Below are 27,824 nucleotides of genomic sequence, written 5' to 3' on the forward strand. Positions count from 1 at the left end.
CAACATTTACGGCCATGACTGTATATAATGTTCAGCACCTATATAGACAATACATAGTATTCCTGTAGACAATATATTGTACACCTGTAACACGTATTACACCCACCTTCTTCTCCAGCCAGTGTACACTGCGATCTGTGCTCGGCTCTGCTACATCAGTCTGTATAGGAGTTGTGTCCACTCCTGGACTGTATGTATTATCGGCTTGGATGTGAGGTTGGGGGTCACTGACCAGTTCACCATTAATACTTAGCACTGTAGCTGATGGGACGGGGCGTGAAGGTAAAATACTCTCTTTGTCTATATTTTCACGTTCAGACTGCGCTCTCTCTGTGCCGACGCTCTTAACCGATGGTTTGTTGGCATAATATTCCGCCTGTGCTGCCATAAAGAGCTTATCCAGGGTTGTAACCCCCCCAGACTTAGGGGCAGCAGATGGGGGTGGACTCTTAGTGGCAGCAGACAGGGGTGGAGTGTTAGGGGCAGCAGACGGGGGTGGACTATTAGGGGCAGCAAATGGGGGTGGACTATTAGGGGCAGCAGATGGGGGTGGACTATTAGGGGCAGCAAACAGGGGTGGACTATTAGGGGCAGCAGATGGAGGTGGACTCTTAGTGGCAGCAGACGGGGGTGGACTATTAGGGGCAGCAGACAGGGGTGGAGTGTTAGGGGCAGCAGACAGGGGTGGACTTTTAGGGGTAGCAGACAGGGGAGTACTCTTAGGGGCAGCAGACGGGAGTGGACAGTCTGGCACAGGGGGCTTCTTGGGAGCATTTGATTCCTTATTCACAGAAAGGCTGCCGCTCCAAAGGACATTTCCTGGAGGAGGACACTGAAGACTGGACCCTGGAACAAGAAAAGAATAAGAGATATAAATCCATAATATAATATCTAGTAATTATACACCTCCCCTCCAGCTCTATCTGTATACTGCTGCTATCTCTATGGGATCAGGATATATAGTAGTTATATTCCTCTCTTCCAACTCTATCTATATGGGATCAGGATATATAGTAGTTCTACACCTCACCTCCAGCTCTATCTGTATACTGCTGCTGTTATCTCTATTCGATCAGGATATACAGTAGTTATACACCTCCCCTCCAGCTTTATCTGTATACTGCTGCTATCTCTATGGGATCAGGATATATAGTAGTAATACACCTCCCCTCCAGCTCTATCTGTATACTGCTGCTGTTATCTCTTTGGGATCAGGATATATGGTAGTTATACACCTCCCCCCAGATCTATCTGTATACTGCTGCTATCTCTATGGGATACTTTAATTCTAGTACTCGCCGATACCAATAACAAGTACTTTTATTTTAAAGGGAATCTGACTCCAGGGTGACCCGGTCTCTGGCGCTGCTTACCGTGCTGATATGTGGTTCCTTGTTGTGTGCAATGGAGGCGGCTGCTGTAGTATGAGCCAAGATTTCTCTCTTCTCCATTGGACAGAACAGGGAATTTGCATTGGTGGTGAGACCGATGTCTCCGGAACGATTGCGCTGATGTTACATGGTGAGCAGCGGTAGAAACCGGGTCATCTATAAATTCAAGTTAGTGCAGGTGACTCTGCTGTAAGATTGTCTTTAATAGTAGGTAGTATCCCCTTGTAGGTGGTATAGATAGCTGCAGACATTAGTAGCAGCCCACTGTAGACAGCCCCCCCCCCTTGTAGACAGCACAGCTCCCCCTTGTAGACAGCACAGCCCCCCCCCTTGTAGACAGCACAGCCCCCCTTCTAGACAACACAGCCCCCATTGTAGACAGCGCCCCCCCCTTGTAGACAGCACAGCCCCCCCTTGTAGAAAGCACAGCCCCCCCTTGTAGACAGCACAGCCCCCCTTGTAGACGACAGCACCCCCCTTCTAGACAGCGCCCTCTTGTAGACAGCGCCCCCCCCCTTGTAGACAGTGCCCCCCCTTGTAGACAGCACAGCCCCCCTTGTAGACAGCGCCCCCCCCTTGTAGACAGCGCCCCCCCCCTTGTAGACAGCGCCCCCCCTTGTAGACAGCGCCCCCCCCTTGTAGACAGTGCCCTCCCCTTGTAGACAGCGCCCTCCCTTGTAGACAGCGCCCCCCCTTGTAGACAGCGCCCCCCCTTGTAGACAGCGCCCCCCCTTGTAGACATCGCCCCCCCTTGTAGACAGTGCACCCCCCTTGTAGACAGCGCCCCCCTTGTAGACAGCGCCCCCCTTGTAGACAGCGCCCCCCTTGTAGACAGTGCCCTCCCCTCGTAGACAGTGCCCTCTTGTAGACAGCGTACCCCTTGTAGACAGCGCACCCCTTGTAGACAGTACACCTCTTGTAGACAGTGCCCTCCCCTAGTAGACAGCACCACCCTTGTAGACAGTGCCCCCCTTGTAGACAGCGCCCTCCCGTTGCAGACAGTGCCCCCCTTCTAGACAGTGCCCCCCTTGTAAACAGTGCCCCCTACCCTTGTAGACAGTGCCCCCTACCCTTGTAGACAGTGCCCCCTTGTAGACAGTGCACCCCTTGAAGACAGTGCACCCCTTGTAGACAGCGCACCCCTTGTAGACAGCGCACCCCTTGTAGACAGTGCCCTCCCCTAGTAGACAGTACACCTCTTGTAGACAGTGCCCTCCCCTAGTAGAAAGCGCCACCCTTGTAGACAGTGCCCCCTTGTAGACAGTGCCCCCTTGTAGACAGCGCACCCCTTGTAGACAGCGCACCCCTTGTAGACAGCGCCCTCCCGTTGCAGACAGTGCCCCCCTTCTAGACAGTGCCCCCCTTGTAAACAGTGCCCCCTACCCTTGTAGACAGTGCCCCTACCCTTGTAGACAGTGCCCCTACCCTTGTAGACAGTGCCCCCTTGTAGACAGTGCACCCCTTGTAGACAGCGCACCCCTTGTAGACAGCGCACCCCTTGTAGACAGCGCACCCCTTGTAGACAGCGCCACCCTTGTAGACAGTGCCCCCTTGTAGACAGCGCACCCCTTGTAGACAGCGCACCCCTTGTAGACAGTGCCCTCCCCTAGTAGACAGTACACCTCTTGTAGACAGTGCCCTCCCCTAGTAGACAGCGCCAACCTTGTAGACAGTGCCCCCCTTGTAGACAGCGCCCTCCCGTTGCAGACAGTGCCCCCCTTCTAGACAGTGCCCCCTTGTAAACAGTGCCCCCTACCCATGTAGACAGTGCCCCCTTGTAGACAGTAGCTTATGAAGAAATATAAAATCCCATCCCTTCCCCAATATCGCGCCACACCCCTACCCCTTAATTCCCTGGTTGAACTTGATGGACATATGTCTTTTTTCGACCGTACTAGCTATGTAACTATGTAAGTGCACCCCTTGAAGACAGTGCACCCCTTGAAGACAGTGCACCCCATCCTTGTAGACAGTGCACCCCTTGTAGACAGTGCCCCCCTTGTAGACAGTGCCCCCCTTGTAGACAGTGCCCCCCTTGTAGACAATGCCCCCTTGTAGACAGTGCCCCCCCTTGTAGACAGTGCACCCCTTGAAGACAGTGCACCCCTTGAAGACAGTGCACCCCATCCTTGTAGGCAGTGCCCCCCTTGTAGACAGTGCCCCCCTTGTAGACAGTGCCCCCCTTGTAGACAGTGCACCCCATCCTTGTAGACAGTGCACCCCATCCTTGTAGGCAGTGCCCCCCTTGTAGACAGTGCCCCCCTTGTAGACAGTGCACCCCATCCTTGTAGACAGTGCACCCCATCCTTGTAGACAGTGCACCCCTTGTAGACAGTGCACCCCTTGTAGACAGTGCCCCCCTTGTAGACAATGCCCCCTTGTAGACAGTGCCCCCCCTTGTAGACAGTGCCCCCCTTGTAGACAATGCCCCCTTGTAGACAGTGCCCCCCCTTGTAGACAGTGCCCCCCCTTGTAGACAATGCCCCCTTGTAGACAGTGCCCCCCCTTGAAGACAGTGCACCCCTTGAAGACAGTGCACCCCATCCTTGTAGGCAGTGCCCCCCTTGTAGACAGTGCCCCCCTTGTAGACAGTGCACCCCATCCTTGTAGACAGTGCACCCCATCCTTGTAGACAGTGCACCCCTTGTAGACAGTGCACCCTTATAGACAGTGCCCCCACGGCAGTTGCTCATCTGTAGTTGCGGCTCTGCTGCCCCGTTCTCCCATCCGCATCATGGCGTCCTATGGAGGAGCATGTGACATACACGTCACTCTGCTTCCTCCGTAGCGTGGGCGCAGTGGAGGAGGTGGAGTGACGGGTGTGTCATGCGCTCCTCCATAGGACGCCATGATGCGGATGACAGAATGGGGATGCGGACGGCAGAACATGGCAGCAGAGCGGGGCATTTGACGAACTGCACTGCAACAGGTATCGGGCCTTGGTATTGGGAACATTAAACAAGTCCCCGATACCATGCAAATGTTGGGTATCGGCACCGATACTAGTATTGGTATCAGGACATCCGTAATCTGTTTACTGCTGCTATCTCTATGGGATCAGGATATATAGTAGTTATACACCTCCCCTCCAGCTCTATCTGTATACTGCTGCTATCTCTATGGGATCAGGATATCCTCCAGACAAAATGCAGTGAAAATGTGTAAGAAAAGGTAGTAGGTAACATGTGAACATAGACTTAAAACTTCAACTCTTCACAAAACACCTCATCAAAATTGTATCTAAAAAATGCACTTTGAATAAGAAAACACATAAAAACTGCACATAGTGTGAACTGACCACAACCCACTTATGAGTCTATTCAGTTTACATGGGTGACCTCTAGCCCCAGCAGCCTGATTAGATGACTGGGTGCAGTGATCAGTCTCCACCCCCTCTCTCTGCAAAGCCAGAGGATTAATAGGACTGTATCCATCTTTTCCAGCCCACAGGATCACCTGAAAGCTGAAATTATTTATGCAGACTATAGTCAGCAACCGCCGAGCCGTGAGGTCCATGCCGAATCAAATTACTGTAACTTTGCTCGTCTCTAGCACAAAGCATACACCAGAATGTCCACATTATTCTCTAATATTATCCTATGCTGCACTATATTAGGAAAAATCTAAGCATCCTAAGTGATTTAATAATAATTATCTAAATTTTGGGGTTTGGCTACTGGTCCTCTTTAACATGTACCTGTCGTCAACAAACAATATATAATGACGATGATACCATTATATGTATATTTTTGTTGGAAAAAAATGCTGCCCCTTGCAGCTACTGCCTGTGTATCTCTATGAAGAGACCAAATACAGGAAGGGAGGACAGGACAAGAAGGGCTCTGTGCAGGCTCCTGGCTTGTCATAAAGGGAGCGTGTCATAAAGCCTCACTGCACTGAAACCTGCTTGTCCTCAGTGTACAGAGCCCTGCTGGTCCTCCGTGTACAGAGCCCTGCTTGTCCTCAGTGTACAGAGCCCTGCTTGTCCTCAGTGTACAGAGCCCTGCTTGTCCTCAGTGTACAGAGCCCTGCTTGTCCTCAGTGTACAGAGCCCCGCTTGTCCTCATTGTACAGAGCCCCGCTTGTCCTCAGTGTACAGAGCCCCGCTTGTCCTCAGTGTACAGAGCCCCGCTTGTCCTCAGTGTACAGAGCCCTGCTTGTCCTCAGTGTACAGAGCCCCACTTGTCCTCAGTGTAGAGCCCCGCTTATCCTCAGTGTACAGAGCCCCGCTTGTCCTCAGTGTACAGAGCCCCGCTTGTCCTCAGTGTACAGAGCCCCGCTTGTCCTCAGTGCACAGAGCCCTGCTTGTCCTCAGTGCACAGAGCCCTGCTTGTCCTCAGTGCACAGAGCCCTGCTTGTCCTCAGTGTAGAGCCCTGCTTGTCCTCAGTGTACAGAGCCCTGCTTGTCCTCAGTGTACAGAACCCTGCTTGTCCTCAGTGTACAGAGCCCCGCTTGTCCTCAGTGTACAGAGCCCTGCTTGTCCTCAGAGTACAGAGCCCTGCTTGTCCTCAGTGTACAGAGCCCTGCTTGTCCTCAGTGTACAGAGCCCTGCTTGTCCTCAGTGTACAGAGCCCTGCTTGTCCTCAGTGTACAGAGCCCTGCTTGTCCTCAGTGTACAGAGCCCTGCTTCTCCTCAGTGTACAGAGCCCTGCTTCTCCTCAGTGTACAGAGCCCTGCTTCTCCTCAGTGTACAGAGCCCTGTTGTCCTCAGTGTACAGAGCCCTGCTTCTCCTCAGTGTACAGAGCCCTGCTTCTCCTCAGTGTACAGAGCCCTGCTTCTCCTCAGTGTACAGAGCCCTGTTGTCCTCAGTGTACAGAGCCCTGCTTGTCCTCAGTGTACAGAGCCCTGATTCTCCTCAGTGTACAGAGCCCTGCTTGTCCACCCTCACTTCCTGTATTTGGTCTCCTCATAGAGAAGCACAAGCAATAGCTGCAGGGACAAAAAATATACATGTTCAACAAATAGATATTACAACTATACATATAATGGTATTATCTACAGTATATAAAATGTTTTTGTGGACAATAGGTCCTCTTTAATAATAATGATAGCGGGTACTCACATGGTGTCACACTGTGAATAACAGGAGTCTTGAGGATCAGTAAGGATCCAGCTTTAGTCTGCTCCACCTGCACAAAGTCCGACACAGACCTGAGGACTTCTACAAGGGAGTAGAAGCCATAGCGGGTATACTGGAAGCTCCGACCAAACCGCTTGTAGTAGGAAGATTCCAACTGGGACACCAGCAGTGGTGATATGGAGAGAAGGTCCCGTAAGTCGCTCTTCACAAATGCCGGCAGCACCGGGGCTACTCTCCCCCGTCTCACCAAGTCCATGTGGGTCAGGGGTCGCCCCAGGCGCCGTTTCTGGATCACTTTCCTCTTGCAGGTGGTCTTTTGTCTGGACACCAGCTCCGCTATACCCTTTGTTTGTTCATTGACCACAGCTGAAATAGAGGATTAACAGGATAAAAGCAGGATAAGGAATACGATCAGTAGCCTGCGTCAGGTCATATCTACTGTACACAGTGCGAGGTCAAACCAGAAAATACCCAGAGCCGGGCGGTATGACCAAATATGTGTATCACGGTATTTTTGTAACTTATGGCGGTTCCACTGTATTTCTTCCCCCCCCCCCCCCCAAATCATGTGACCTGCGAGCACTGTTCTGCTCCCCCCCCCCCCCCAAAATCATGTTACCTGCCAGCACTGTTCTGCTCCCCCCCCCCCCCCAAATCATGTTACCCGTTGGCTGTCCGGGCATGCTGGGAGTTGTAGTATTGCAACAGCTGGAGGTCCGCAGGTTGAAGACCACTGGCGTACAGTATAGAGTTCCATCGCCGGCGGCCCGCAACAAAGAGGAGGAGGGCAGTGCTTGCGAGTGACATATGTGAGTAGTACCCCGCTGGGCTGATAATTAATTGGGGGTGGGAGCAGAACAGCGCTGGCGGGTCACATGATTTGGGGGGAGCAGGACAACACTCGCAGGTAACATGATTTGGTGGGGGGAGCAGAACAGCGCTGGGCTGATAATTCATTCATTCCCAAGGGGGAGGGGCCCAAACGGTATTGCGGTATGGGGAAAAATTCATATCGTGCAGCACAAAAATTTCGGTATTCGGTATGAACCGGTATAGCGCCCAGCCCTACTTTATTGTGTACAAGATAATAAAAGATGATTCGGCGTCTGGCAGCGGTTACTGCGCAGCACTCACCTGATAACAACACGCTGCCATCCACCTGTGTCCGGACCTTCACCACGTCCGGCATATCCAGCAGCAGCTCCATGGTGGACCTGTAGTTCAGGGTCTTGGTGGGGAGCGGGGACCCGACCAGGGTGCGGTAGTCATGCTCCAGCTCCTGGACGCTGAGGCCCAGCTTGGACGCGATCAGCAGGGAGCGCACTTCTTTCTTTAGTGTCTGTAAGACCCGTTCCTTGTTCATGTCTGGGTGAAAAGATAGGAAACACACGATGATAACCGATGTGTCCCTACAGTCCAATGCAGTGAGCACTGATGGCACCGAGGATGGACACATCTCCAACCGGTAATACATCGCTAACCATCTAGGCATACATTTCCAGGAGGAAAAACAGAGGAACGGCACCACAGAATCTCCTCAAGAATCGTTATATTATGAAGAATATAATAAAAAGGGAGAGGCGAAGGCCTAGAGCAGAGATCCATCAGCTGTAGTTCTCCAGTTGTTACTAAAGGCTGTCAAGACTTCCCCAATCTAAGCCCCCCCCCCCCACATTCAGGATTGCCCCAATCTTAGCCTAGGGGTGTGGTAATCTAAAGGGGTACTCGGCCCATAGACATCTTATCCCTAATCTCCTGCACGCCACCACGACATTCTGAACTTTTCATCCTGAAAGCTGGGTCCGGGGCCGTGATCGTGACATCATGCCCCGCACCCTGGAGGGGGCGGGGTGTGACGTCACGATCACGGCCCCGACCCCACCGTTCAGGGGTGTGGTAATCTAAAGGGGTACTCGGCCTGTAGACATCTTATCCCTAATCTCCTGCACGCCACCACGACATTCTGAACTTTTCATCCTGAAAGCTGGGTCCGGGGCCGTGATCGTGACATCACGCCCCGCCCCCTGGAGGGGGCGGGGTGTGACATCACGATCACGGCCCCGACCCCACCGTTCAGGGGTGTGGTAATCTAAAGGGGTACTCGGCCCGTAGACATCTTATCCCTTATCTCCTGCACACCACCACGACATTCTGAACTTTTCATCCTGAACGTTGGGTTTGGGGCCGCGATCGTGACATCACACCCCGCCCCCTCAATAGAGGATAAGATGTCTATGGGCAGAGTACTCCTTTAAAAGGAAACCAATCATCAGATTTTACCCTATATAATGTTTGGCAAAGTGTTATATAGGGTAAAATCTTTATCCTCACCAACCCCAGGGGACGCTCCTGCCTGCGGGGACGGTGAGGATATGAACTTATAAACTAGTCCCCGCCGGCCCCATAAGTAGTCCCCTGGGCAGGGAGCTTCGCTTACCAAGTTCTGTTACTTCACCCGCAACGACGCCCCCTCGGCTTGATTGACGGGCCGCATCATCATTCTTCTCACTGAACAGACGGAGCAGAGCGATCAAGCCGAGGGGGCGTCGAAGTAACGGGACTAGGATAAAGATTGTGACGTATTTACATTTTTTTTTTAACTTTACAATTTTTATATAGCACTACTATACACATGGGGGTATGTGCAGACTGCAGAGCATTGCACCTGACCCATGTCTGTAGTACAGACTCTGTAGTACTACACACACTAGGGTGCAAATGCTCTGCACACACCCTCATGTGTATAGGAGTGTATATGTACTACATACACACTGCTTTACCCATGGGAGTATGTGCAGAGCATTGCATCCTAGTGTCTGTACTACAGATACACTAGAGTGCAATGCTCTGCATGTACCCCTATATGTATAGCAGTGTGTGCAGAGCATTGCACCCCTATGTCTGTGGTACAGACACAAGGGTGCAATGCTCTGCACACGCCCCCATGGGTATAGCAGTGTGTAAGTATGTATGTATATATACACTGCTATGCACATGGGGGGTATTTGCAGAGCAATGCACCCTAGTGTCTGTAGATGACACTAGGGTGCAATGCTCTGCAGATCCCCCCCCCCCCCCCCCCCCCGTGTGTGTCAATATGCAATGCGGCAGTAACAGTGGCAGGGCGCATTAAACAGCAGGAAACCAGCCTACCAGCGGCAGTAGTATGGGTGAGGTCCTCCAGGGAAGGCTGAGGCTCCATACCATGGAGGCACAATGTACAGAGCGTCCACAAGCGGCGGGGGAGGGGAGGAGAGAAGCAGCAAGCGTGATTCGTGAGCAGTGGGTCAGCGGAGGGTGGGAGAGGTACTTGAACAGAGGCTGCGGCGGTGCGGCCTAGCATCTGACCTCGCACCCGCAGCAGCCTTATGACTGCCGGCGCCCGGACAACGAATCAGACGATTATTCGATAACCGAATTCGTCAACAACGAATCCCGTTATCAAATTTAATAGATTTTATCAAATAATCGTTGCGGCCCTTATCAGTACCATTATTGTTTTGAGGAGACTTTGGTATTTTTTTATGTTTTATGCCATTGACTATGCGGTTTCATTAACATCATATTTATATAGTTTGGGCATTTATGCACACAGATATAGACCACGCATAATTTTAATAAAAAAATGGGAAAAGGGGGGGGGGGGGCGATTCAAACTTTTATTAGGGAAGTGGCTAAATAATGCTGCCATTCAAGTAGCACAGCATTGATCAGTGTTATCGGTGCTCCATTGCTATAGCCTGCAATGGTTGGCTGCAGCATAGGGGCACCGATCGGAAGGGAAGCAGGTAAGAGACTTCCCTCCGTCCTTACAGCTGATCGTGACCAATCACCGTGGGTGTTCGATCAGCTACCTGCACTAGATTTTGGCACATTTAGACACTGAGATCAATTTTGGACTGATTGGCGATGTCCGACATTAGCCTCCTGAGCTCGCTTTATGGCCCTGCTCCGCCAATGCGCCATATAATGATGGCATTCTGCTGCAAGGGATTCAATTGGTGCTTGCTCAGAGAATCTGGGACGTGAGCCCTGGATCCCCGTGAGGCGCCCTCATCCCCTGGGCGTTCTTGGCCGGTGTGCGGGCCCTGGCTCTGCTTGCCTGGAGCAGGGCTAAATCCTTCAGGAATCATATGCCGGGTGTGCCGGGCATCGGGTGACAGGATTCGCACATCCCTGAAGCCCCTTACACCATAGTCACCTCAGGACTCCCCTAATATAAGCCCACTCCCCTCACACTATTATCACTGCAGAACTCCACAAATCTAAGCCCCTCCCCTTAAACTATTATCACAGCAGGACTCCCCAATCTAAGCCCCTCCCTCACACCATAGTCACAGGATGACTTCCTCAATGTAAGCCCCTCCCTCACACCATAGTCACAGGATGACTTCCCAATCTAAGCCCCTCCCTCACACCATAGTCACAGCAGGACTCCCCAATCTAAGACCCTACCCTCACAGCCTAGTCACAGGATGACTTCCTCAATCTAAGCCCCTCCCTCACACCATAGTCACAGCAGGACTCCCCAATCTAAGCCCCTCCCTCACACCATAGTCACAGCAGGACTCCCCAATCTAAGCCCCTCCCCTCAGACCATAGTCACAGCAGGACTCCCTAATCTAAGCCCCTCCCTCACACCATAGTCACAGCAGGACTCCCTAATCTAAGCCCCTCCCTCACACCAGTCACAGCAGGACTCCCCCATCTAAGCCCCTCCCTCACACCATAGTCACAGGATGACTTCCCAATCTAAGGCCCTCCCTCACACCATAGTCACAACAGGACTCCCCAATCTAAGCCCCTCCCTCACACCATAGTCACAGGATGACTTCCTCAATCTAAGCCCCTCCCTCACACCATAGTCACAGGATGACTTCCCAATCTAAGCCCCTCCCTCACACCAGTCACAGCAGGACTCCCCCATCTAAGCCCCTCCCTCACACCATAGTCACAGGATGACTTCCCAATCTAAGCCCCTCCCTCACACCATAGTCACAACAGGACTCCCCAATCTAAGCCCCTCCCTCACACGATAGTCACAGGATGACTCCCCAATCTAATCCCCTCCCTCACACCATAGTCACAACAGGACTCCCCAATCTAAGCCCCTCCCTCACACCAGTCACAGCAGGACTCCCCAATCTAAGCCCCTCCCTCACACCATAGTCACAGCAGGACTCCCTAATCTAAGCCCCTCCCTCACACCATAGTCACAGGTTGACTCCCCAATCTAAGCCCCTCCCTCACAGCATAGTCACAGGATGACTTCCTCAATCTAAGCCCCTCCCTCACACCATAGTCACAACAGGACTCCCCAATCTAAGACCCTACCCTCACAGCAGTCACAGGATGACTTCCTCAATCTAAGCCCCTCCCTCACACCATAGTCACAGCAGGACTCCCCAATCTAAGACCCTACCCTCACAGCATAGTCACAGGATGACTTCCTCAATCTAAGCCCCTCCCTCACACCATAGTAACAGCAGGACTCCCCAATCTAAGACCCTACCCTCACAGCATAGTCACAGGATGACTTCCTCAATCTAAGCCCCTCCCTCACACCATAGTCACAGGATGACTTCCCAATCTAAGCCCCTCCCTCACACCATAGCCACAGCAGGACTCCCCAATCTAAGCCCCTCCCTCGCACCATAGTCACAGCAGGACTCCCCAATCTAAGCCCCTCCCTCACACCATAGTCACAGCAGGACTCCCCAATCTAAGCCCCTCCCTCACCCCATAGTCACAGCAGGACTCCCCAATCTAAGCCCCTCCCTCACCCCATAGTCACAGCAGGACTCCCCAATCTAAGCCCCTCCCTCACCCCATAGTCACAGCAGGACTCCCCCAATCTGTGAATAACATTATGCTATTACGCTGCCATTCCAGCACCGGACCGATGACTGTAATAGGGTCAGGAGACAAAACTCCCTCACCAAAGCCAATCGGCAAATAAGCTGATTTTACAGAACAAAGACAACAACCAAAAGGGGAATCTGACAGCAGTTAAAAGGTCCTCAGTGTATAATAAATGTGATCCTGTTACCCACACTATGATATGTCACTTTTAGTGGGATCCGTCACTGCCGCAGATGAATCCGCCTCGGCCTCAGATGTAGTTGTCTACAAAGCTGTGAGTAAACATGGGAATCCACAGCTGATAGTGAAGAGGACGGTGGACTGAACCCACAAACCCCCCCACTAAAATGCCGCAGGGAGGTCCCAGAACACAGTGGAGTGTATACACAGAGACGGATCACTTAGGGCCCGTGGGGACCACCCCCATGGCTACTTACCTGGGTCCCTGAGGCTTTTCTAAACTACATGTGTTGCCCAGCAACTACTGCTCCTGCCAGTTAAAGGGGTTGTCCTAGGAAAGAAACAACCCGTGTATGGTGCCAAAAAAGTATAATACAACAACTTACTAATATAATGTTAGTAGCCATAGTCCATAGATCTTCCATATCCGCTTTGCTCTTTCCCTGTAAGCTGTGACGTCACTTCACAGGCTCTGAAAGCTTTGCTCTGTCACTTCTCCTTCTCCATTCCTGTCAGCAAGGGAAGAGACCAGTAATGTGAAGGGAAAGGGAGGGGCCAGCATTACTGCTTATAAGATTTATGAATGGACTCCCTGCTGCCTTATCTACTGAGTTATACATTTTATTAGCAGTAATACCAACTTACAACCCCCCCAACCCCCCCCCCCCCCCCCCTCTTTCACATCACTGGTCTTGTCCCGAGCAGACAGGAGAAGGGACGGAGCAGACAGCACAGACGGAGGGGCACAGCTGATAGGGAGAGATCTGTGCACTATGGCTAATACCATTAGTAAGATTCTTTATTATACTTTTTATCACTATGCACAGGTTGTTTCTTTTGACAGAAACTATTTTAAAGGATTCTCCATCTCTGTACTTAAGAGTATGAAGCGAGACTGCCGAGGCTGCTGATTGGTCACGTGACATCTGCTGCTCATGTAACACCAGAGAGCCGACTAAAGACATCTACTGCTGAAAAAAGGAGGCGGAGATTAGTTCAATTGCATGGGGGGGGGTTGTTTTTTAAAGGTGATGGGGACACTTATTACTGTAACACACGGAGAATATGAGGGGACAGTAATAACTGTGACATAGGGGATGAGAAGACAGTAATGACTGTGAAAGATGGGGAGAAGAGTGAACAGTAATGACTGTGACACACAGGGAGATGAGGGGACAGTAATATCTGTGATACAGGGAGATAAGGGGACAGTAATGACAGTGACACAGGAAGAGATGAGGGGACAGTAATGACAGTTACACACAGGGAGAGGAGGGGACAGTGATGGCTGTGACACACTGGGGGGGGGGATGAGGGGACACTAATGACTGTGACACAGGGGGAGATGAGGAGACAGTAATGACTATTGAAGGGGTTACTGTATTGTATGTATCCATCACACAGTGTCTTTATCCTGTCAGCATTTAATGTTATCTCTTTGCTAGGAATGTAGCCGCGAAGGTTAATTAACCATATTAGGACTTCCTATTCTTACATGTGTTATGGCTTTCTCGATCATCTGTCTCTCCCATGAATTCTCTCAGAAACCTCCGTATACCTAATATTATAGGCTAGAGATTATACCAAATATTTGAGTGACGGAAGGAGGGGTGCAACCCCCCCCCCCCCTATATTATGTGCTTACGGACTACTGAATAAACTAGAGTGAATTTGACCAGACAAACTGTTGTTACGTGTTATTTCTGGTAGATTCATTCTCCTGGATCCAGATAAAGACTTAAATCAAGCTAACCACCGAAGTTCGGTACCAGGGGTACCTAGATAAGATCAGATCTCCTTACAATCTGGGGGCTCGTCCGGGATCGAGAAAGTCATCCCTGGATCCGTATGAGGGATATCTGTTTTAACCTCTGCTGATCCGAGGGCACTGACAGCGTCTCGATCCAAGTAAGTAGAAACTTCGGGAGGTTGCTGTGTCTGGGACACAGAGTGTCAGGGACACAATAGACAAAGGCTCAGGGAGTCATAGGTGATTATAAGAGGTGCTCCGGGAGCCCCATATCACCTTAGTCAGAGATAAGTGCACTTAAAACTAAAAGAAGCTGTTCGGGGAACAGAAGGTTACAAGCTTGATTTAACTCTTATATATATATGTAGTTTGTAATAATAAGAAATTTTAGAAGTGATAAGATCATTTGTTTGTGTGAGACATTGACCGAGTGGTAAGTGTACGGTCAAATCTCACTGTGATTTTTTTGTACTAACATCATTGACTGTGTAAAATTGCATGCGTTGTGGAGAGCTGCAAGACGCCTCACCCCTCTGGCTAGGAGAGAATCTGTTGACCCAGAGACCGGTGAACGCAAGTGGCGGCTCAAAACAGCACTAGTCGATAGGGGTTCTGGGAGAGTGAGCAAACAGTACAGCCAGTCCTGACAGTGATTGTATGATCACACTCCAAAACCAAACATACTAACATGGGAGCAAAAGGCTCTAAAACTAAGTACCCTAAACCAGAGCCAGTGGAAACTTGCAAATGTTATGTAACCCGTGTTAGTCCAAATAAACTATTACCTGATCAATCCATGGGTAGACGATTTAGCAGGCTGGACTGAGGTAATGGATGCTGCAGATCCATTCCCCAGAGACGGTGACAATAGTGTGTATCATATGGATATGGTCAAAGGACTATGTCTGGGTGATAAGGCAGCCTGGCCGCATTTCGATGCGGACCCTTCCTGGGACATGGATTATATGTCCAAGGGAGGAGAACAGTGGCTAGAAATAGCCCCCCATTGGTATGATGCAGGTAATAAGAAAAGGAATAAGAACCACAGCTGTCCCAAAGATGATAGGTCCCTTCATGAGATAGAACGGGAAATAAGTTTGAAAGGGAGAGACCAGAAATTTCCACCACCACCCCCTTCACCGTATAACAGACCCCCTCCAGCAGTGCCTCAGTACCCAGTGTTGACTCCAGATGAAGAAGATGCAGTCACAGCAGTCATAACTAGGAGAGCTCCTCAGCCACAACCTTTAGCAGAATTAGCAGGAGAGAAGGGAGCTGCAGGAAGAGATAAGGACGCTGGTGCTCAAGGAGTTACTAGCGGGGGATCCAGACCCGCAGTATGTCTGATAAACAAGAAGTAAGTGAAGAAGTTAAAATGTTTGCCCCTTTTCTAACAGCAGGACAGCATCTTATAAAAAAGCCCATAGATCTAGAGACCATTGACAGGGAATACATTACAGATCACACTTTCAGCATTATACCTGAGTGCCCCGTGAGTCTTCTTGGGAGAGATCTGTTTGTAAAGCTGGGATTGCAGCTCACAGTTGAATACAACGGTATCAGTATATACTCTGATGCTTTGCCCATTGTAACTCCACTGATTTTTACAAACATACAGGAACACCCAGAGCTAGGGGACATAGACCCATCACTGTGGGCAAATGGGGACTATGACACAGGGCTCATTGATTGCACACCATACAAAGCTACCCTAAGGGAAGGCAGTACACCTGTATATCAGAAACAATACTCCCTTTCAAGAGAAAAACTTGATGGACTTAGGTCAATGATAGAAGAATTCCTAGAAAAAGGAATCCTGGAAGAGGTGATTTCACCCTACAGCACGCCCGTCAATCCAGTGACAAAGGCAGATGGTACTACCCGCTTTGTACAGGATTTGAGGGCAATAAACAACATCATTGTGCCTATTGCTCCTATTGTCCCAGATGTCAATTCACTTCTTTCTGCCATTCCTGCAGACGCTGTCTATTTCAGTGCGATAGATCTGAAGAATGCTTTCTTTTCTATCCCAGTTGATAAGGCGACCAGACCACTTTTTGCTTTTTCCTTTGACGGACGTCAACTGACCGGGTGCAGAATGCCCCAGGGATATGCTGATTCACCTGTTGTGTACAGCATAGTCCTCCAAGCCACATTTAAAACCATGGTACCCCCCCCAAGGTTCTGTGCTGCTGCAATATGTCGATGATTTGTTGTTATGTAGCATGTCAGCGGAGGCCAGCATTCAGGATGGTTTATCACTGTTACAATGGTTGTCAGGATGTGGTCACAAAGTGGCACTTAAGAAAATGCAATGGTGTAAAACGCAGGTGAAATATTTAGGGTTTGTCCTCACAAAGGGAGAAAGGAGAATCAGCACAGAAAGGGTCAAGTCTATTGCGGGCCTGGTCACCCCGCACACCAAGAAAGAAATGCTTTCCTTCCTTGGTATGATAAACTACTGTAGACAATGGATCCCTGATTGCTCCTACTATGACAATGTTCTGAGGCAAGCCACTCTGGAACAGAGTCCAGATTTGGTGAAATGGTCTCCTGGAATGTATGATGCATTTGATTATTTGAAATGTTCGCTCATGTCGAGTCCGGGGCTTGGCCTCCCTGACTATAAAATGCCTTTTCACATGTTTGCACGCCAAAATTGTAAAACCATGGCGGGGGTACTGACACAAGAACATGGAGGCAAGTTACGTCCTTGTGCATTTTTCTCAAAGGTGATGCCCACCTCTGTACAGGGGATGCCGGCATGTCTGCGTTCCCTTGCAGCCTGTGCAATGATGGTAGAACTGACAACTCCTATTACCCTGGGACACTTGACCTTCCTGCACACCACACATGATGTTGTAGGCTTACTTAAAGGTGTACATACACAGCACATGTCAGAACAAAGATTGGTGCTATCCAATTTTGCAGAAAAATCCAAAAACATGATTGATCTGCAAAGAGGGGAAGCCGTGCATACCAAAACACAACGCATCTGTCTTCATTGCACATTTTTATACAGTTTCAGCTCTGCTAATCCTACATTTCTCCCGCTGCTTCACATGCTTTTCCCTTCACAACCTTGAGTCTCTCTACTGATGTTTCCACATCATTGATGCCAAACAGTTAGTCACAGACTACATACACAGATGCATCACATGTTTGAGAAACAATCCTAACAACCCATTGATGAGTCCTCACCAACACCTTGACTACCCCACTACACCATTCACTCACTTGCAGGTGGATTACACGCATATACCTAAAACAAAAGGGAAACAGGAATATGCATCAGTGATAGTGGACATGTTCTCCAGATGGCCAGAAGTCTTTCCTACAAAATCAGAGGATGCTAAAACTACAGCCAAAATCCTGACCCAACAGATAGTCCCAAGGTGGGGCTGTCCTCTGGTCATTGAATCAGACTGTGGGCCGGCCTTCACCTCAAAGCTCAACAAGGAGATAGCAAGACTATTACAGGTGGAGTGGAAATTCCATATTCCATATCACCCAGAGAGTTCAGGGGTCGTGGAACGGATGAACAGAACAGTGAAAGACAAACTTAGGAAGGCCACTGCTGGAACATTTGAAAAATGGAAACAAATCCTGCCCATAATACTGGCAGAGATCAGAATGACACCTAATAAGAAGCTAGGGTTGTCACCATTTGAAATTCTAATGGATAGGCCCTTCCCTACACCCTGGGCACAGCGCCCCCTAGTGATACAGGAAGGGGATTTGGACCTGATCAGAGATGAGTATGTTATTAATCTGATCAAGGTCCTCAGTAAAACTGAAGAAAAAGTTGCTTGTAAATCTCCCTCTCTTCCACAGGAACCAACTCACCCATTCCGGGTAGGAGACCAGGTGATTGTCAAGGCCCTCCAGAAGGGAAAGAAGCCGGGGAGCTTCATCTACGGACAACTCACCGAGGCCATCACCAGAACAGCGGTCCTCACTGAGCAGTCACCCACCTGGATCCACGCCACAAGGATCAAGCTGTTAAAGAAAAGAGAGGTACTAACGGAGGCAGACAGCCTTGACCTCGAAAAAGGCGGAAAAGGGGTACAAACGGGGGCAGACAGCCCTGACCCCCAACTAGGCGAAGAAGGGGTACAAACGGGGGCAGACAGCCCTGACCCCCAACTAAGCGAAAGTCTCCATGAGTTCTGGCAGTTAATTTCTAATAATGACACTGATTGCGGAACCTGGAAAATGAAATACCCTTTGCTAACAGAGACCCCACACTCAGGGGCAGGTATACACATATACCCAGGGAATTACACATGCTATAGGGGAGAAAAGGAAGATATCAATAGAAAGAACTTTACAAAGAGATATTGTGCTAGTTATAGCTCTGTAGAAGTGTCACTCACTCAGAACCAAGTTTTTTCAATAGGTGACATTTACTGGATCTGTGGCGATGGTAAAATAAGGTTCAAGCTCGAGGACAAGTGGAAAGGAGAGTGTGTTCTAGCTAAAGCCATTATGAACATTCTCATATTCGCAGAAGGGGGAGAACACGTAAACTCTGCCACAAAAAGGATAAAGAGGTCAACACCTGCAGGTAGCTTCCATCCACATGTATACATAGACACAATAGGGGTCCCAAGAGGGGTCCCTGATGAGTTCAAAGCCAGGAGTCAAGTAGCTGCGGGCTTTTAATCTATCCTTTCTATAATCACTGTGAACAAAAATGTAGACTGGATTAATTACATTTACTATAATCAACAAAGGTTTGTAAACTACACAAGGGATGCGTTACGAGGTGTTGCAGAGCAGCTCCAAGCTGATTCAGTTATGACATTTCAGAACAGAATGGTCTTAGATATGATTCTGGCAGAAAAAGGTGGGGTGTGCAAAGTGCTTGTGGATCCTACAACATGCTGCACCGTCATACCTAACAACACTGGTCCCAATGGTAAAGTAACTATTGTAATACAAAAGTTAGAGGACCTGTCTGCCGAACTAAAAAAGAACTCAGGTATTACAGATCCCTGGGATCAATATTTTGGATGGTTTACTAACTGGAAACATGATTAACACAATTAGCCATTATAATTTTTGTAATCATTATAGTTATTGCTGCATTTTCTCTATGTGTGATACCATGTATTAGGAGGTTGCTAGAAAAGGGAGTCGCCAATGCCACGGCCACATTTTACCAGGCCTCGCCCTCATTGGCTAATGAAGACACTACACCCAGTGGATACATGCAATACCTAAAACTCTACAGAGAAAGGAAGGTAAAAAAAGGAGAACCGTATAGTATAAAATAATATAAGGTTCTAAGAGGGGATTGAAGGGGTTACTGTATTGTATGTATCCATCACACAGTGTCTTTATCCTGTCAGCATTTAATGTTATCTCTTTGCTCGGAATGTAGCCGCGAAGGTTAATTGACCATATTAGGACTTCCTATTCTTACATGTGTTATGGCTTTCTCGATCATCTGTCTCTCCCATGAATTCTCTCAGAAACCTCCGTATACCTAATATTATAGGCTAGAGATTATACCAAATATTTGAGTGACGGAAGGAGGGGTGCAACCCCCCCCCCCCCCCCCCTATATTATGTGCTTACGGACTACTGAATAAACTAGAGTGAATTTGACCAGACAAACTGTTGTTACGTGTTATTTCTGGTAGATTCATTCTCCTGGATCCAGATAAAGACTTAAATCAAGCTAACCACCGAAGTTCTGTACCAGGGGTACCTAGATAAGATCTAGATCTCCTTACAACTGTGACACCGGGGGAGATGAGGGGACAGTAATGACTGTGACACACAGGGAGATGAGGGGACAGTGATGGGTGTGACACAGGAGAAGATGAGGAGACACTAATTAGTGTGACACACAGGGGATAAGAGGGGGACGTAATGACAGTTACACACAGGAAGAGGAAGGGACAGTAATGGCTGTGACACACTGGGGGGGGGTGAGTGGACACTAAAGATTGTGATACAGGGGGAGATGAGGGGACAGTAATATCTATGACACAGGGAGATAAGGGGACAGTAATGACTGTGACACAGGGAGAGGTGAGGGGACAGTAATGACTGTGACACAGGGAGAGATGAGGGGACAGTAATGACTGTGACATAGGGGGAGATGAGGGGACAGTAATGACTGTGACACAGGGAGAGATGAGGGAACAGTAATGACTGTGACACAGGGAGAGATGAGGGGACAGTAATGACTGTGACACAGGGAGAGATGAGGGGACAGTAATGACAGTTACACAGGGGGAGATGAGGGGACAGTAATGACTGTGACACAGGGGGAGATGAGGGGACAGTAATGACTGTGACACAGGGGGAGATGAGGGGACAGTAGTGACTGTGACACAGGGAGAGATGAGGGGACAGTAATGACTGTGACACAGGGAGAGATGAGGGGACAGTAATGACTGTGACACAGGGAGAGATGAGGGGACAGTAATGACTGTGACATAGGGGGAGATGAGGGGACAGTAATGACTGTGACACAGGGAGAGATGAGGGAACAGTAATGACAGTTACACAGGGGGAGATGAGGGGACAGTAATGACTGTGACACGGGGGAGATGAGGGGACAGTAATGACTGTGACACAGGGGGAGATGAGGGGACAGTAATGACTGTGACACAGGGAGAGATGAGGGGACAGTAATGACTGTGACACACAGGGAGATGAGGGGACAGTAATGACTGTGACACCGGGGGAGATGAGGGGACAGTAATGACTGTGACACCGGGGGAGATGAGGGGACAGTAATGACAGTTACACAGGGGGAGATGAGGGGACAGTAATGACTGTGACACGGGGGAGATGAGGGGACAGTAATGACTGTGACACAGGGAGAGATGAGGGGACAGTAATGACTGTGACACAGGGGGAGATGAGGGGACAGTAATGACTGTGACACAGGGGGAGATGAGGGGACAGTAATGACTGTGACACAGGGAGAGATGAGGGGACAGTAATGACTGTGACACCGGGGGAGATGAGGGGACAGTAATGACAGTTACACACACGGAGATGAGGGGACAGTAATACAGGGGTGTGGAAATAAATAAAAAAAATAACTACTTGTCCAAGGGATTAAAACTGAGCACAATCTACTTGTCCTTCATGAAAATCCACTTGCCCTAATACACAAAATAATTTTAACCAAAATAGTCTGTAAATAAGGTCTTTATTCGTTTATTTAGTTTTTGCACTTTCATATTTCCTCCATAACTTATGATGCAGGAAAAAAATACAGTTTTGCTAATTTGGGTTTTTTCTTTTTTAGGCCATTCACCTTGGGGGAGATTTACCAAAACCTGTGCAGAGGAAGAGTGGTGCAGTTGCCCATAGCAACCAATCAGATTGCTTCTCTAAAGAGGCCTGTGGAAAATGAAAGAAGCAATCTGATTGGTTGCTATGGGCAACTGCACCACTCTTCCTCTGCACAGGTTTTGATAAATCTCCCCCCTTGTGGTTAAACTTACATGTTATTTTGATACTTTAGGTCCCCAAATGTGTTTAGTTTCCATTATGTTTTTTTAATCTGTAATCTGCTGTTTGTTTCTGTACCATTTTGGTGTTGATCTGACTTTTTGATCGCATTTACTTAATTTTTTCTGGGATATGATGTTAGAAAAAATGCAATTCTGTGGTTTGGTTATTTTTACCATTAATCGTACGGGATATATAATGTTAGATTGTAATAGTTCGGACAATTAGGCACGTGACAATGGCAAATATGTTTAACTTTATTATGTTTACATGTTTTTTTATATGGAATATGGGAAAAGGGGTGATGTGAACTTTTAATATGGAAGGGGTAAAGGGGTACTCCGCTGCCCCAGCGTTCTGAACAATTTGTTCCAAACGCTTGGAGTGGGCTACGGGGGGTGTGATGTCACTGCCACGCCCCTTGTGACATCACATCATGCCCCCTCAATGCAAGTCTATGGGAGGGGTCGTGTCATGACATCACGACCCCCGCCGCCTGCACCCAGTGTTCTAAACGAACGTCGAGTACTGCACAGAGATCGTAGGGGTCCCATCTGCGGAACCCACACGATCAGACATCTTATCCCTTCAGCGTCAGCACCGGGACCGCTGTGTGACTGACACACAGGTCCCAGCGCGTGCGCCCAATATCCTGGCTCGCTCCCGCCGCCTGCATCCTCACTGCGCCTGCGCAGTGCTAAAGGCAGAGAACGCGCGCAGCTCAGATAAGCTAAGGGGCGCATGGGCTGGGACCTGTGCGTCAATCACACAGCGGTCTCGGCTCTGACATACAGGGGATAGGCGTGGCGGCGGCGGGACATAGCGAACCTAGCACCCCGCCTATCCGACTGTGTGCAGCTGCTATCAAAAACTTTTTTTGGGGTGATAAAAGACGTCAGAAATAAGGTAAAAACGCTGCTGAAGATGCAATCTGCACACAGTACAAGGACAGTGGCCCTCATTTACTAATGCAAACCCGACATGTTTTGTCGGGTTGTGCACCAGATTCTGTCGCATTGCACCAGAAATTCTGTCTGCGTCAGATTTTGCGGCAGAATTGAAAAAACCCTGACTAACTCTAAACAAAGGGGCGTGGTCAATGGGGACAGGGGCGGGGCCTCTGAAAGGGGCGTGTTCCCGACATTTTCACACAAAAAACAACATGTTTACTAAGGTTTCCACATAAAATGTGGTGGATTTGAGCTGAGGAAAACCCGACAGATCAGAGGAGGTGTAAAAAAAGGAAAATGTAGGGAAAAGTGCAAAATGTCGGGAAACCTTAGTAAATACCGTGGGAAATGAATTGTAGGGAATTAAAACCCACAAAGAAACCTACACAACACTCCTAGTAAATAAGGGACTGGGTGTAGATTACATAGCCCCCACTTCATGTGTGTTTTTAAACCTTTTTTTTTTTTTACACTTTATTTGTCCCCTTAGGAGACTTTAATAAGGAATCAATTCCTCATACAGATCATTGTAGCCCGATCCACACACCCTGAGCACCGACATCATAAAAACAAAGGGGGAAGGCAGTGTGGACCTGACAGTAATGACTGGGACACACAGGGGGGATGAGGGGACAGTAATGACTGGGACACACAGGGGGGATGAGGGGACAGTAATGACTGGGACACACAGGGGGGATGAGGGGACAGTAATGACTGGGACACACAGGGAGGAGATGAGGGGACAGTAATGACTGGGACACACAGGGGGAGACAAAGGGACAGTAATGACTGGGACACACAGGGAGGAGATGAGGGGACAGTAATGACTGGGACACACAGGGAGGAGATGAGGGGACAGTAATGACTGGGACACACAGGGGGAGACAAAGGGACAGTAATGACTGGGACACACAGGGAGGAGATGAAGGGACAGAAATGACTGGGACACACAGGGGGAGACAAAGGGACAGTAATGACTGGGACACACAGGGAGGAGATGAAGGGACAGAAATGACTGGGAGACACAGGGGGAGATGAGGGGACAGCACTGACTGTGACACACAGGGGAGGATGAAGGGACAGTAATGACTGTGACACACAGGGGAGGATGAAGGGACAGTAATGACTGTGACACACAGGGGGGAGATGAGGGGACCGTAATGACTGGGACACACAGGGGGGAGATGAGGGGACAATAATGACTGGGACACACAGGGGGGAGATGACGGGACAGTACTGACTGGGACACACAGGGGGGAGATGAGGGGACAGTAATGACTGGGACACACAGGGGGGAGATGACGGGACAGTACTGACTGGGACACACAGGGGGGAGATGAGGGGACAGTAATGACTGGGACACAGGGGAAAAGAGATGAGGGGACAGAAATGACTGGGACACATTGTTTTATTTGTATAAATAAATAAAGAAATGAATGATTAACCCCTTTTCCTTTGCTCTTTCTTATTCAGACCTGTGTGAGGCCGAGATCTGTGAGATCTGATACTTTGTGTCGTCTGCTGAGAAGGATTATCTGTCATTTTGTGGGGTTTGGTTTGTGTCTGTTCACCATTTGGGATCAGGATCTCTCCCCCCATGTGAGGTGAACCTGACATATTATTGGCCCTTATTTAATAAGGGTGTTGTGTAGGTTTCTTTGTGGTTTTTAATTCCCTAAAAAAATATGTCCACGGTATTTTCTAAGGTTTCCCGACATTTTGCACTTTCCCTACATTTTACTTTTTTTTTACACCTCCTCTGATCTGTCGGGTTTTCCTCACCTCAAATCCACCACATTTTATGTGGAAACCGTAGTAAATATGTTGGGATATTTTTATAAATGTAAGGGACACGCCCCCTTTTTGGCCACCACGCCCCCTTACCCCAGCAGCCACACCCTTTTTCAGGTTTCCTCAATAAAATGGAGAGTTGGTCAGGATTTTTTCAATTCTGGCGCAAATTCGGCACAAATTATGGCACAGGCTTGCCAGCGTTCGGAATTAAATGCCCGTCACGCCCCCTCCCATTGACTTGCATCGAGGGGGCGTGGCCATGATATCACAAGGGGCGTGGCTGACACCCACAGCATGAAAACAGCATTCGGAACATTTAGTTCCAAATGCTGGCCAGTGGCGTACCCCTTTAAGGGAGTTAACTGACTGGAATCAGAAGGATCAGGTAAAGATGGCGGCCAGCGGCGGCCTCCTTAACTGGCTTCATAGTCGCCGGACACCCATCCGTCGTGCATGTATAATGGATGTCACCAAAGGGTTAATGGGCCATACATAATCTAATAGTGACCGCGTTCATTCTAATTCTTATGTATCCCGTATTCACGAGGGAATCAAAAAACAGATCAACCAGATTCTACCCGGAACGCGTCAGGAAATGCGCCAAAATGTGGTGTAAATACACGGGATCATTGCTACCATATGTATCCTGACACTACAGCACTGTGGTGATCTACTAGTACTGCCTGTCACTAAGTGTAATAACGGATCTATCATGGCAGCCACTCAGTGATCTACTAGTACTGCCTGTCACTGGGTGTAATAGCAGATCTATCATAGCAGCCACTCAGTGATCTACTAGTACTGCCTGTCACTGGGTGTAATAACGGATCTATCATGGCAGCCACTCAGTGATCTACTAGTACTGCCTGTCACTGGGTGTAATAGCAGATCTATCATAGCAGCCACTCAGTGATCTACTAGTACTGCCTGTCACTGGGTGTAATAATGGATCCATCATGGCAGCTACTCAGTGATCTACTAGTACTGCCTGTCACTGGGTGTAATAGCAGATCTATCATAGCAGCCACTCAGTGATCTACTAGTACTGCCTGTCCCTGGGTGTAATAGCAGATCTATCATAGCAGCCACTCAGTGATCTACTAGTACTGCCTGTCCCTGGGTGTAATAACGGATCTATCATAGCAGCCACTCAGTGATCTACTAGTACTGCCTGTCACTGGGTGTAATAGCAGATCTATCATAGCAGCCACTCAGTGATCTACTAGTACTGCCTGTCACTGGGTGTAATAATGGATCAATCATAGCAGCCACTCAGTGATCTACTAGTACTGCCTGTCACTGGATGTAATAATGGATCCATCATGGCAGCCACTCAGTGATCTACTAGTACTGCCTGTCACTAAGTGTAATAACGGATCAATCATGGCAGCCACTCAGTGATCTACTAGTACTGCCTGTCACTGGGTGTAATAGCAGATCTATCATAGCAGCCACTCAGTGATCTACTAGTACTGCCTGTCCCTGGGTGTAATAGCAGATCTATCATAGCAGCCACTCAGTGATCTACTAGTACTGCCTGTCCCTGGGTGTAATAACGGATCTATCATAGCAGCCACTCAGTGATCTACTAGTACTGCCTGTCACTGGGTGTAATAGCAGATCTATCATAGCAGCCACTCAGTGATCTACTAGTACTGCCTGTCACTGGGTGTAATAATGGATCAATCATAGCAGCCACTCAGTGATCTACTAGTACTGCCTGTCACTGGATGTAATAATGGATCCATCATGGCAGCCACTCAGTGATCTACTAGTACTGCCTGTCACTAAGTGTAATAACGGATCAATCATGGCAGCCACTCAGTGATCTACTAGTACTGCCTGTCACTGGGTGTAATAGCAGATCTATCATAGCAGCCACTCAGTGATCTACTAGTACTGCCTGTCACTAAGTGTAATAATGGATCAATCATGGTAGCCACTCAGTGATCTACTAGTACTGCCTGTCACTGGGTGTAATAATGGATCAATCATAGCAGCCACTCAGTGATCTACTAGTACTGCCTGTCACTAAGTGTAATAATGGATCAATCATGGTAGCCACTCAGTGATCTACTAGTACTGCCTGTCACTGGGTGTAATAGCAAATCTATCATAGCAGCCACTAAGTGATCTACTAGTACTGCCTGTCCCTGGGTGTAATAGCAGATCTATCATAGCAGCCACTCAGTGATCTACTAGTACTGCCTGTCACTGGGTGTAATAACGGATCTATCATGGCAGCCACTCAGTGATCTACTAGTACTGCCTGTCACTGGATGTAATAATGGATCCATCATGGCAGCCACTCAGTGATCTACTAGTACTGCCTGTCACTGGGTGTAATAACGGATCTATCATGGCAGCCACTCAGTGATCTACTAGTACTGCCTGTCACTGGATGTGATAGCAGATCCATCATGGTGGCCACAGATACCTTCAGAAGACCCCCAGGTCACCATGGCAACTGATCTGCCTATTTTCTAACTCCCTAGACCTGTGTTTGCCAACCAGCGTGCCTCCAGCTGTTGCAAAACTACAACTACCGGCATGCCCGGACAGCCAACGGCTATCCGGGCATGCTGGTAGTTGTAGTTTTGCAACAGCTGGAGGCACAATGGCTGGGAACCAGCACCCTAAATAGAAAAAAGCATGCAGTGCGGACAAGCTCTTATTCAAACGATTCTCTGAGGCGTCTTTCTTTACCTGCTGAAAAACACCATAAAAAATAAAAAAAGGTGGCCTACACCGCGTTTTACGCCACCAGAATTTTTTGGGTACAAATTTTTATTTTTTAAGTGTTGCCCCTGAAGCCCCCACTAGGCCGCCATAACACCGGCAGGTATTGGTTGTACTTTAATACACCAGAAGTGAACACAGAGGGAATAAAAAATATAACAGGAATCACTGACACTTTTCCTACGGCACAAAAAAACCGCATCAGAACCTGCAGGTGTGAACCCGGCCTTAATTTCAGGAAAACTGACCGGCACCACGTGACCTATTTACCAGCACATGACGGACACCCGTCTGCCGCCTCGGCCAATATTCACACACACACAAAAAAACGCGCCTATGTGTCCCGGCTCCGCTTACTGGCTCTGCGGTGACTCCTCCGGCTCAGTTGTCGCACGGCTGCTCCTCCCGCGGTTCCGCCTCTTCCGGTGCGGTGGGCGCAGATCCCTCCGCCGGAGCCGTCTCCTCACACGGGGATTCCTCCGCGCTGGTGACGTCACTGTACAGCCTGAAACGTCTTTTGTTTTAACCCTTTCATTGCACATATGAGAAATAGACATCAGAGGTAAATATAAATGAGAGGGTTACTGTATGTCT

General features: G+C 49.1%; 3 protein-coding genes across 6 annotated transcripts in view; 2 read left to right on the plus strand and 1 right to left on the minus strand.

Moving 5' to 3' along the window:
- LOC130281778 (tudor domain-containing protein 5-like) lies at positions 1–27,712 on the minus strand. 3 transcript variants are annotated; one of them, XM_056529379.1, is made up of 4 exons: positions 27,588–27,712; positions 7,608–7,838; positions 6,456–6,839; positions 1–846 (listed from the first exon to the last, which is right to left on the minus strand). In XM_056529379.1, exons 2-4 carry the CDS (start codon positions 7,834–7,836, stop codon positions 32–34), a joined length of 1,428 nt encoding a protein of 475 aa, XP_056385354.1. In that variant the 5' UTR covers positions 7,837–7,838; positions 27,588–27,712; the 3' UTR covers positions 1–31. The 3 variants fall into 3 exon arrangements, with proteins under 3 accessions (XP_056385354.1, XP_056385356.1, XP_056385355.1); XM_056529381.1 differs by having other exon boundaries at positions 27,565–27,646; XM_056529380.1 differs by having other exon boundaries at positions 27,501–27,627.
- On the plus strand, positions 13,895–19,028 carry LOC130281780 (uncharacterized). Of its 2 annotated transcripts, none has more exons than XR_008846106.1 (2): positions 13,895–14,423; positions 18,100–19,028. XR_008846106.1 is itself a non-coding variant. In XM_056529384.1 (2 exons), exons 1-2 carry the CDS (start codon positions 15,605–15,607, stop codon positions 18,928–18,930), a joined length of 849 nt encoding a protein of 282 aa, XP_056385359.1. In that variant the 5' UTR covers positions 15,580–15,604; the 3' UTR covers positions 18,931–19,028. The 2 variants fall into 2 exon arrangements, 1 of the variants encoding a protein (XP_056385359.1); XM_056529384.1 differs by lacking the exon at positions 13,895–14,423 and adding an exon at positions 15,580–15,622.
- The window catches only part of NPHS2 (NPHS2 stomatin family member, podocin), a 53,856-nt gene continuing 53,716 nt past the window's right edge, over positions 27,685–27,824 (plus strand). The window contains exon 1 of the mRNA XM_056529382.1: positions 27,685–27,792. The gene's annotated coding sequence lies outside the window, so the exon portion shown is untranslated. The remainder of the gene's footprint in view (positions 27,793–27,824) is intronic.

Source organism: Hyla sarda, chromosome 7 (assembly GCF_029499605.1).
Source record: "Hyla sarda isolate aHylSar1 chromosome 7, aHylSar1.hap1, whole genome shotgun sequence".
In the NCBI taxonomy this organism is placed as follows: Eukaryota; Metazoa; Chordata; class Amphibia; order Anura; family Hylidae; genus Hyla; species Hyla sarda.